Source organism: Porites lutea, chromosome 6 (assembly GCF_958299795.1).
Source record: "Porites lutea chromosome 6, jaPorLute2.1, whole genome shotgun sequence".
NCBI classification, from domain to species: Eukaryota; Metazoa; Cnidaria; class Anthozoa; order Scleractinia; family Poritidae; genus Porites; species Porites lutea.
Genome location: NC_133206.1, coordinates 5645556 through 5658055, shown reverse-complemented (window position 1 = coordinate 5658055; position 12500 = coordinate 5645556). Strand labels below are relative to the sequence as shown.

The window sequence follows — 12500 nt, the reverse complement described above, 5'->3', positions numbered from 1 at the left end:
ACGTAATACATGATGGGTTTGGCTTAGTGCTCAGAGGCCAGGAGAGCTACCTGTTATACCAGTTTTCGGAAGGCTTCCCAGCCATTCCTGTTATCTATCTCTTTTCAGTAGGAAACTCAAACATTAAACTCTAAACCTTATTTCACTTAAAACAATATCACTTTATTACTTTCTTCTAATAGATTTTATTTCAGTTTTCAAGGACCAGTTAGTGAATGTCCTTCGAAAAACCCGGATAAACAGGACCTAAAAATTAGACTTGGGAATCTGGAAAGAGCAACTTCTGAAAAGAAAAGCGAAGATACAGTTCCACAAAGTCGAAAAATCTTAATAACAACTCTACGTAGATTTGCCACACGAGACCATATGTTCTTCAGGTTTTTACACATCTCTTTTGAACTTGGCACCTTTATTGATTTTAGGGCACGCTTTCCAGCAATGTGGATCTATGTTGAAAGCCAAAAACGTAGAGGGGTCTAATAGACTCAAGTACATCTTCATTATCTGTTTAGCAATGTGACAGCATGCTGGGGTTAACTTATGTAGTAATACCTCAAGTGGTTTTAAAGGCCTCGGTCAAAGATGTGTTCTGAGCATATGAATCATTGGCAATGTCTTTTGCTTCGAGACCTAGAACAAAATGAACTTTTCCCCAAAAGTAAGTCTTGAGGATTTCTTGCGCCTTAACGTTTAATTAAGGTCACGTGACCAAAAATTAAAAATGAAGGAAATTAGCGAATTGGTGGCGAATTTACTTCGTTTCAATGAAGAAAAAATGGTATTTGTGAAAGAGAATAAACATACCTAACTTTCTACGTTTGGAATGAATGTACGCGAAGTTTAAAATGAAGGTTTTAAAAATTCAAGATTAAAATTTGGGCTTTTAAAATGATGTTTTCCCTCATAATTTATCATTGAAGTGCAATGGACGGTCATTCCAAACGTGAATATGAATTCGAACAATTTTTTTTCCCGATTTCTTTTCTCAAACCGGCCACCAATTGGTCAATAGTTTACGATTTTCAGCAAAATGTTCACGTGACATATCACGTGACTTATCAACGCAATGTTTATACTTTAAAATGTTAAGGACGATGAGTTCTTTATGTGTGCCAAATTTTGATGATTCAGCGTTATCATCTATGCCAAAGATACAGCCAATAATTCATTTTCCACTAGTAAACGCCTTAGTCCCAGGCCTTAAACTACTTGAGACTGTTTTCTTCAGATTCAGCGGTGTACACTCCTGAAGATGGCGGCAACTGGTTGCTGGCTAAGCTCAATGTCCAAATCACAGATGTCGGCTACGCACAAATCGTGGAGCACCTCGCAAAGGTGATGATATTAATATTAAAGTGCTGTACATATTTCATATAAATCTTTTCTTAAGACTCTTCTAATAATGATAATGATAATGATAATGATAAACGCTATCTTTCCTGAAATTTTTCTTTTCAAGATTCACTATCTGATGGAGCCATTTTGTGTTATACTAAAACGGACCTTTTCATCCCAGCATCCTCTGCATCAAATGCTAAAGTTTCATTGCAGGGAAATAAATGTCCCAAACACATTTGGAGTTCCATTGCTTGTAAACGAGGGAGATTTTATGGATTTGCTCTTTGCGTATGGCAATACCGGCACCATAAGGCTTCTGAAAGACTCTCATAAAGTAGCCACGTGGGAGGTGACAAATTTGAAAGAAGAAATAAAGGTTTGTTGTCATGCTATCTTACTTTCTTTGGTCATAACAAAGAGCTGTGACACGAATCTAGCCAAATTAAGACAGTGGAAGCTTTAAAGGAGCTGTGTCACGAAATTCAGCCAAATTACAAAAATTCCCCTTTAAGGTGATTCCCTGGTTTTGCATTGCGCATCTCTTACTGCGCATAACAAGATGGCCCCCGTAAAAAAGAGCATGTGGAGTAACATAATTAAAATGAAGTTGACCGAAGAGAAACGCTAATGCAATTTTTGCCTGCGGTTGTTTCTTGCCGAAGTGAGACTCAATGTGCTGGGAATTTGCGTAACGTAAGCAGTACGCGTGTTGCTGAGTTCGACTTCCTCACGGAGAACCTCGATAGTGGATGTTTAATTTGTGCTTATTCACTCTGATTTTCATTTAAACGCTTTCTTTATCACATTGTGTCCTAAATGTGATATCTCGATGTAAATTCTGTAAAAACGGAATTTTTAATACTTTCTTCCCCCTTTCACATACATTCTATTTTGAGACTCGCCCCAGTCCTCTCTCAAAAATCAAGGAAAATGCATTTGGTGCGCACTTTCTGCAGCTCTACCGCAAAAACGAGTACGGTGACCCCCATTTTTTATTTCATGATTTTAATAAGGACAGTGCTTCCTTTCGGTAAGAAAAAAACTGGCACAAATCTATGTTCAGTTTTTTGGCAATTTTACTAAATTGTACGGATTGAGCTATCACGTGTCGAATAGCGCGTGTCCAATTTAATTCTACTTTGGAGCGTAAAGTAAAAACAAGGGCATTAAAAGGCATTTTTATGTTACGTAAGTGGATAAACAATACATTAAAGTCAAATTCTGTGCGATACCACATGCATCATTGAAAAACTCTTTCCTTGACTTCTTGACTTGTTACATCAGTGTATCAATTTTCATCTAAAATCTATGTTAGGTTCTTTTACCAGGGAATCACCTTACATTAAGAGAAACATAAAAGTTGAACATTTTAAAGGAAGGTCAAAATAACACAACAGATACAAAGAAGACTGAAACGGACTGAAATTAGAGTTTTTGAAAACTTGAAAAGCTGATCTCTGCTGACTGTATGCAACTTCAAAAATAATGCTCAGGAGACATATTGGTTTGTCTCGAATCTCTGATTTTGTCATTTACATGAAATTTCTTTGCTTACTTTAAGTTTCATAGCAATGAAGGGCGAGTAATTAGCAAAATTAAACAAAATGAACTGGACTGCCGTGACAAACACAAAAAGAGAAAAAATGAGGAAGGGATTACAATCGAGATTTTAGAAAACTAGTTTTCCTCACTGTACACAGTAATTATTAAGGAGTTATAATAACTCCTTTAGTGGGGTTGGTCTAACTCCTTACAGTGGAGTTATTGTTGGGGCAGTTATTTTAACTCCAAAATGGAGTTTAAAGAACTCTTTTTCAGCAGTAAAAATGACCCCAGACATTGAGGAGTTAAAATAAACCCCAAAAAGGAGTTATCCTGTATCTACAATTTTTACTCCACTTTCAGAGTTAAATTAACTTCAAAAAGAGTAAAAACAACTCATGTAAGGAGTAAAAATAACCCCAGGGGAACGGGGGAGGGGGCTGGCAGCGAGGTCTGGAACCGAGTTTACGTGATCGCCCCAGTTAAGAAATTTGGCCGAGTGAGACTGAGTACCATTTTCCTTCAAAAAAAATATCAACAAATATGGCGGAGAATGCAGACATGAAGGGACGATGAGTTTTTGCTCGGTTTTGAGTTTTCCTGCGTCCAAACGACAAGAAAAGGTTTTCAAGAATATTTTTAATGGAATTTTTGGACATCAGGAGGCGTGATGTATGAACAGTTCATGGGTGACTAAACTTATCGTGATTCGGCATCTCGGCAAGTTCAGTTATTTATAAGCTTCGTAAATTTTCGAGCAACCAGCCTAGTCTCCATCTCTTTTATTTTTCCGCCTACAGTGGTATTAAGAACTCTCTTCCTTAACCTAAACATATGCTACGAGCGGACTATATTAGTATGAGTCTTGCAACAGTCTTATGGGAATGTTCATTAAACCAATTTTCTACTTCGCTGTTCGTAAGTTTGTTTGTAAACCGGGAGCCACAACAAATATATATGGGCGAAAATACAGAATACAGGGCCAATTTAGTAAAAGCCAGAGTAAATTTTCCAGTCACTTTGCTTCACATATACTGGGTCTGTCAGTAAAAGCTATTTTTGCAATGTAATATCAGAAAGCTGGGAGGGTTTTACTGAACCTTCACAAACTCATTAATAATTCATAAAGAAAATTCAAAGGAAATTAATGTTTAATGAGTGTTTGGATATCCGATGAAAAACTGCTCATTTTTGCATCTTTAATTTCTCCTTCAAAAATGATTTTGTTTGAGAAGAAATATCAAACATTCGACACAGTGTTTCATCACCAGATGAAACACCTCGAAGTTCGTCAAAAATACTCCGCTGCGCGTCGTATTTTCAACTCTCTTCTCGGTGTTTCATCTGGTGATGAAACACTGCATCTCATGTTTGATATATTACTTCAAAACCTTCACCGGAATATCATTGGAGTGATAATCAATAAATTTCTAACAGCAGTACTGTATTTAGTAGTTTTTTTTTATTAGATAGTGACTTCGGTTTCAAGAATTTCCTTGAAATTGTTTGCACAAAAATTACCCTATACTTCTGAATTTTACTTGAAATGATTGTAACGGTTTAGTGTGGGGACAAGAGGCTTATCCAGTTGCTAATAAGAGTGAGTACATCAGAGAGGGGTATGCATTGAGAAAGTACCTGAAAGGACTTAAGTACAAGAAACAGAAAAGAAGAAAATTGAATGTTTTGCAAAGTTTATTAAGAGAATTAGAAGGAGCTTGAAAAATGTACAACTTCAGTTGTTTGTGTAAGTTATGAATTTGATTTACAACAAAAACAAACAAGGTAAAATTGATTTTTTTATCAACCATCAAAATAAGTTATTGTCCCTTAAGCCCAATCCTCTCAGCAGTTCTTTCTATGATACTACCCTTGGCTAATTAGGTCTGGATGGGTGTGTGCTGCTGATTTAGGGCGGTGACCATTTCACTTTTTAGAGTTTTGAACAGGTTGTCTGTTTCGGCCGTGGAGGTTGATGACGAACAGTCTATAGTTACATTTTTGGTACCACCATTTTTTCACCAAGTTTTTTTTCCATGTTTCTAAGTTTAAAAGCTAACTTAATTCTGCATGCTAAATGAAATGAATTAGAGTTATAAAATAAAGGCTCTTGGCTTAAAAAGGGTAGGAAAATAAACAATGTGTCCCACTATGCCACCCATACTCTCTTTCAGTGCAAGCCCAGGGAGGTGATCTCTCATTTTAATACCCTTTTTACCACTTGTTGTAATAGCAAAGTCAGTGAATGTTTATGGTCTCTGCAAAAGGTTTTTGCCTACCTTAACACAAGTTTCCAACTGTTATTCAGTTGACTGCAAATTAATATATTATCTTAATAATATGATTTTACATTTTTTCCAAGGCATCCTATGGTGTTTTTCATATCCAGTTGAGAGGATTTGAGAGGATTTGATTTCATTAACTACATTTATGTACAGACACAAACTAACCTGGCAGGATGATGTCCAAAGATGTAAAAAATTACATGCAACTGTATGGCAAAAACTGATCACAGTGGCCAAAGGAAAGGCAAAAATAGAAATGTCACCATTTTCCTGACTTGTTTATAAATGCCCTTTGAAGCAAATTTAGCCAGATGTGGTCCTTGTCAAAACATGCAAAGTTAAACATTTATTTTCTGAACCTAGCTAACCCCATCTTTTGTAAACAATAATCTTGTTTATTTTTTGTGTTTGGAATTCTCTTTTCATGACAGCAGTTATTACATTGCCTTCAGTTTCAGGGGTAGTGTAGTTTTTGGAATTTATAATTTTTCCCTCTTTGTTTGCAACAAAACACACTTGAATGAGAACTCAAACTGAAGGCAATGTAATAACTGCTGTCATGAAAAGATAATTCCAAACACAAAAAATAATTACCCTTTTATTAATTTATTTGCCTCAGATTCATTTGTTAGAAACTACGGTAAAGTTTAAATTAAATCACACGAAGAACGAAACTTTAACATATCAACATGTGCACAATTAAGAGAGAATGATCTCTTGGCAAAATTTATTTAGCTTCTGGTACATAACGAAATACATGAACTACGGGATTTGAGCATGCCACTCAATTATCCAACGTAACTCTGCCAGGATAAGTTCACAATCAAGGATGTAAAATTAAGAATCTCAATCATCATTTCTTCTCGTCTTAAAAGTGTGGTAAAACCGTAAACAACTCTGACAACTCTTCTACTCGACCACAGCCACTGCACTTTTTTTTTGATATCGCGAAGAATAAATTTTGGGCCTTTCACTTGAAAATATAAACTCTTCTACATACGTATTGGAGGGCTGGCCCTTCTTTTAGTCTTGTGGGTCTTCTAAATAAAAACACGTAGTCAAAAGGTCGAACATCGAGGAACATATCAGCTGAACATGTTCACCAGCCTCGTTCTTCGTTCTTAGCGTAGTAAACCGCATGTAATGACACACGCAAGACCAGAAGAAAGGAAAACGTAAGCTCCACATTACCTCGGATATAACCTGAGATCAGGCTCTATTTTCGTTTCGCTTTGTAAATAACATTCCTGCGGGCATGGCGAAACGAAAAGAGAGCCTGATACAAACCTTCTACGAAACGTCTGCCGCCCACTTTTTTGATTGATTGACATTTGCCGAATCAGCCAACCAAAATTACTTTCGTTGCTTGTTTTTCTAGTATGCAAATTTTTCACGCGTGGGAAAGATGCAGACTGGCTGACTTAAAAAATCGCCTTTATTTGTTAATTTTTCAGCTAAAAATAAAACAGACAGCACAATCACATTTAACTTCTTGCGAGGTTAAGGGAGATCTCGAAGGTTATTTCTGTTGGTGTAGAAGGTAGAAAGATTTCGAAAAGACGGCGACACGATGTTCTACTAGTTTTATTATTTTTGCTAGGCGCTCTGGAATTAATTCTATTTTTCCGTTGTCTTAATATTTTCCTTGGCAATTTCCCCCGATTTTCAGTACATAAATCTTTAAAAACAAAAGCAAACAGCCAACAAGCGAGGACACCAGTTTTCTTGGTTTATTTTTTACAAAAAGCGAACGCAAACAACCAGTCTGTGAACACTGAAAATTTCTTGAACAGCGATGCGATATTTTTCGTCTAATACTTCACAGTTGGCGATTGAAGTTTCTTTCGCAGTGAGCTTCCGCTTGCATACCCTGTTCAGAAGCCATTCCCGGCTAAACTTTCAAATGAAACCGGTTTTAAGATGGACAGTATTTTGATTTGCACCCGTTTGTTGGTAAATCAAAATGCAATGCACCTTGTTAGCGGTCAACAACGTGCGGAGGGATTCAACTCCGCGATACACTCACTTTCCGTAAATAAAGCAAATCCTGAGAAGATATGAACAACCATATGAATTTTCTGAGTAGTGTGGTAGGGATGTTTTACACCTCTTTTTTGCGCAGGAATCTCTCATGAATAAAATGCTGTGGATTGTTTTCCCCTACCATCACCACCACCACCGCCACTACATTTCTATTGTTTTCCCTCCACCACCACCACAACCACCACCACCACCACCACCACATTTCTATTGTTTTCCCTCCACCACCACCACCACCGCCACCGCCACATTTCTATTGTTTTCCCTCCACCTCCACCACCACTACCACCACCACTGCCACATTTCTATTGTTTTCCCTCCACCACCACCATCACCACCACCATGCCACATTTCTATTGTTTTCCCTCCTCCTTCTCCTCCTCCACCTCCTCCAACACCACCACCACCACCACCTCCTCCTCATTTCTCTTTTTTTCTCTCGAAAAGACCAAAAGGCCAAAATCAGACCATCACATTTGAGTTTGGCCTTATAGGCCTGATTTTGGCCTTTTGGTCTTTTCGAGGGAAAACAATAGAAACGAGGAGGAGTAGGTGGTGGTGGTGGTGGTGGAGCAGGGAAAACAATAGAAATGTGGCGGTGGTGGTGGTGGAGAGAAAACAATAGAAATGTGGTGGTGGCGGTGGTGGTGGTGGTGGAGGGAAAACAATATAAATGTGGTGGTGGTGGTGGTGGTGATGGTGGAGGGAAAACAATCCACAGCATTTTATTCATGAGACCAAGACAATAGCCTATGACGTCACCTAGTTAATGTATTCCTGCGCACGCTAGTGAGATTCCTGTGCAAAAAAGAGGCGTAAAACATCCCTACCACACTACTTTTCTGAATTTCCATGTCACATATTAAGGCATATTTTCCTACCATAAGACCACAAAACAATAAAAAAGACAGCAAAATCGATCCTTCTCTCCGCCGACAACGGATCATTCAAGAAAACAACCACGCAAGGAATAAGCGCTTTCAACTTCCGGCGTTTCCGACAGCCAATCAGATCTTGTGGCATTGTTCTAACAGCCAATCAGCGTTACGGCCAAAATCTGGCCGTAACAAGCACAAACGTGAATGAGTTTGTATCAGGCCCAATTTCAGCGGTAGCCGTTAGAGAGAATGTATGAGAACCACTCAAATTGGGCCTGATCTCAGGTTACCGCGGATAAAAAATTGGTTACAGTAAAGTCGAAAGAGAGCAATGACCAAGAGGATTAAAATTATAAAAGCCAATTCACTTCACACTGTCGAATCGCTGCGAAGATGAGCTTCTTGTTGTTTTTTCCAGTCTGTTTCGCGCATGCTCGCTATAGATCTCGAATGATTGACAGATTTCTTAACTGGGGCGATCATGAAAAGCCGAGAAGAGGCAAGATCAAAGGCCGTTGAAGCCCCCCCACCCCCCCCCCCCCCCCTAAATAACCCATTTTTCGGAGTTATTTTAACTCCAGACTTGGAGAGAACTCTTTTTCAGGAGTAAAAACGAGCCCAAATTTGGAGTAACCCCGAAAAAGGAGTTATCCTGTATCTAAACGTTTTACTCTATTTTTGGAGTTATAGTAACTCCCTAAACATTACGGTGTACCAGTTTTTCATCTCTGTTCTTTATAAGTGTACATAAATAATTATAATGCTTGGGAGACAAATTTGTTTGTCAGGGAGGTGTGATTTTGTCTTTTACAAATTATTTCCTCGCTGAAGGTACGTTCCGAAGTGAGTAACGGGGAGTAATAGAGGAGACTAAATTAGACAGCTGTGAAAAAGCTCCTTTAGATGATAACATTAATCCATGCAGTTATATCAGCTATTTCTAACATCTCTCGACACCTAAATTAGAGCTTGATGCTTGCCTCAGAAGCACTAAAATTTCCACTTTTTATGACATGCTTTATGACTAAAACGTGGACAAGGCGAATTGATGCCAATGAGATTAAGGTCAGTGGCCTAAAACCATTGCCAAATATTAAATTTATGTCGGGACTCGATCTCAATTCAAATGAATCTGTGCATAGCTTATGGATATGAATGATTCGCTGATTCAGTCAGCGACACGAAACTTCAACCTCTGGCATGAAAAAAGGAACGCTTTCTTTTTATTTGTAAGAACTTCCGTCCATGAAGGATTTAGTCTTTACAATAAACTTGCTCTCTGCCCGCAGTTTTGATTACGTTTTGTCTTGACCTTTTTATGTGTGTGGAATTAATACACCTTATTAATAGAAACGTGGACTAGATGACAGGAGACTAATTCCATACTTTCCTTACCGTGATGATGGCGAGGAGATTTTAGGAGTAATCGATGACGTGGTGGAGAAATACGTCTCTTTGTAAGTATTTTCATCAGGCAAAGTTACTCGTCAGGAGCTAGAGTTGATAATATAATATTTTTTTGTACCTTGACATATTTACGCGTAAGTTGAAAATTTTTTTAATCATTCATACAAAATATTTCTAAGTTCTTAATAAAATCCTCACTTTTTCATAGACTTTCTTCAAAAACATTACAAATCCTCAATTATTGAATTCGGTTTCGTGTCATCTGAAGAATTATAGGGATCAAGTAGGGTTTCGGCCTCGGCGGATATATACACCCCTTAAAAACAAGCTAAAACATGCTTACCTACATCGAGGTTACGTTCATCTCGATAGTGCATGTTTATCGGGAAGTTTAGGAGATAAATGGCTGTTCACGGGTTCTTCGATACTATGACATGAAAGAATACGAAACTTTGAATACAATTTTTGTCGAGGATTCATTAGTTTGAGGAAGTTATTGCATTATCAATAATAGCTTCATAATGACATAGCCAAATTTCTTTCAGATATTATAAAGACGATAAAGCTGTCCAGGAAGATAAGGAACTCGAGGCTTTCCTCAATGAATTATCTCTCAACGGAACTGGAGAGAATGGCGGAATTGGAAGAGTAAGTATCAGTATACTAATGATATTTGTACCTCCAGTATAATTTCGTCACTAACCGGTAACGTGACTTGTAGAAAATCAGACAACATTAGGCGCAATGAAAATCAAGAGTGGTAGCAGTCCATCCAAAATGATAGCAGTCCGTCCAAATTCCTTTGTAGATTTAATGGGGAAGCCGTACTCGTACTTTTTCAGCGGGTGCATTCCATTTAAGATTTATACAACGCAGTTACTCTGAAAGTGTTAAAACTTGCACTACTTCAAATTTACATTTCATCATAATCGTAGTCCGGCCTGACGAAAAGTTTCGATTGCCACGTTTTTTTGGAGACGACCGAGCCTATCAGGACGATACTAATGGAAGCCAAGCCAAAGGGGATGGTTATATTTTTTAGCTTTCCTGCTTAACCCCGTATTGCTCATCAGTTTTTGTAATTTTGGTGCGTTTTGTCTATAAACTTTACTGTTTACGGTGCGGTTGAGTAATAAATAAGTAAATAATGAATTTCTTTAAGCCTGGTGACCAAAACGTTTCCGCTAAAACTGATGTCAAATTGTCGGGTACTTATACATTCTTTATTTATTATAAGCTATTTCAACAACAACAACAACACTTTATTCACATTTCCATTACAGGGTTTGTCAAACTTATTGAATAATTAGTAACTTAACACGTAGAATATTCAATTACAATTTAAACTAAATATTATTACATAGAAGGAAATGCCTAGCGGCTAGATAACCGTAAGATTTTCGAGCTAGCAACTAGTTCTTTGAAAGAAGTGTCGAATGTACAGGACATCACAATAACTAGACATACAAAACATCTTAAGACATACACACACCATAAAAAAAAAAAGAAGAAAGCGCATAGATGGCAAAAAAAGAAGAGAAAACAGTCATCATAGTACATGACGATATGATTAAAATAAATAATTTCAGTAAGTTAATTGTTCGGCCAACAAGTATTCTTTTAATGTTTTAGGAAAGTTATAAGTTGAAAGGTCTTTTATATGGGTAAGGAGCTGTTGCCACAATTCGGTCGCCATAGCCGCTGTTGTTTGCTTTCCTATATTGGTCCTGGAACGTGGTTTGTAGAAGTTACTTTTGGAAGCATATCTCGTATTATATGCATGGACTTCACTTGCATAGCGAAAATGCTGATTAAAAATATTTGGTAATTTTTTAGAATGCCACTGATGAGTGAAGTTAAGAAGCTCTAGTTTATAGATATTTGTAACAGTAAGTAAATCCAATAAATTAAGTAATGGTAATGCACTGTCTGTATCTGGTCCAAACAAGGTGGCAAAGAACATAACGCGGATAACATGATTTTGTTTTGTTTGGATTTTTTTAATTTGAGTAGTAAATGCACTGCCCCAGGAGGTTATCGCATAAGATATATAAGGATAGATCAGGTTATAGTATAGTTGCTTAAGTTGTAAAAGGGAGGTGCAGTGTCTGAGTTTGCCAACAATTCCTGTGTTTCTAGAAATTCGAGTACATAAATAAGACACCTGATGTTTCCATGATAGCGTGTCATCTATAAGTACGCCCAAATATTTTATGTAAGTTCTCTTTTCTAAGCCGTAGGTGGAGCCATCATTGTTAGTTAATTTTACATCCCATGTTATATTTGTCTTCTTTTTAGGTGATTTAATTATCATATAATTAGTTTTCTTTAAGTTGATGGATAGCTTGTTTAAGTCACACCATTCTTTAACTTTGGATAATTCATGGTTAATTAAGTTTTGTAATTCCACGGCATTTGAGGAAGACACAAAAATATTGGTATCATCTGCAAATATTCTAAAGGACAATTTATCGGAGCAGTTAAGGATATAGATATCATTAATGTATAGTAGAAAAAGGAGAGACCAAGAGAACTGCCTTGCGGGATACCACATTTAATAGTTTTTTTAGAAGATTCCACACCGTCAATGCTAACATATTGCTGTCTATTGGTAAGATAACTAGTAAACCAACTCAATGGGATTCCCCGAACACCGTATTTCTCTAATTTATTTAACTGTATAGCATGGTTGACAGTATCAAAGGCCTTAGCGAAGTCGAGAAAGACTCCGCATGAGAGTAAGTTATTATCTATTGCTTGTTTCAAATTGTCAGTGATTTCTAGAATGGCTTGTTCAGTCGATCTGCCTTTCCTGAAGCCGAACTGGTATTGACTTAAAATGGCATACTTTTCAACATAGCTTGTTAACTGTTTACATACTAGTTTTTCAAAAATCTGTGCAAATATAAAAGTACTGAGATAGGGCGAAAGTTAGACGGGTCAGTGATATCACCACCTTTGTCCACTGGAGTTACTTTGGAAATTTTGAGAATGTGAGGCACAATACCTT

At 37.3% G+C, this 12500-nt stretch overlaps 1 protein-coding gene across 2 annotated transcripts in view; it reads left to right on the top strand.

Moving 5' to 3' along the window:
• The window catches only part of LOC140940411 (polyunsaturated fatty acid 5-lipoxygenase-like), a 31522-nt gene that overhangs the window by 11836 nt on the left and 7186 nt on the right, over nucleotides 1–12500 (top strand). For both annotated transcript variants that reach the window (XM_073389382.1, XM_073389381.1), the window contains 4 exons: nucleotides 1229–1335; nucleotides 1460–1714; nucleotides 9434–9540; nucleotides 10036–10138. In XM_073389382.1, the coding sequence (XP_073245483.1) occupies nucleotides 1229–1335; nucleotides 1460–1714; nucleotides 9434–9540; nucleotides 10036–10138 (572 nt within the window). The remainder of the gene's footprint in view (nucleotides 1–1228; nucleotides 1336–1459; nucleotides 1715–9433; nucleotides 9541–10035; nucleotides 10139–12500) is intronic.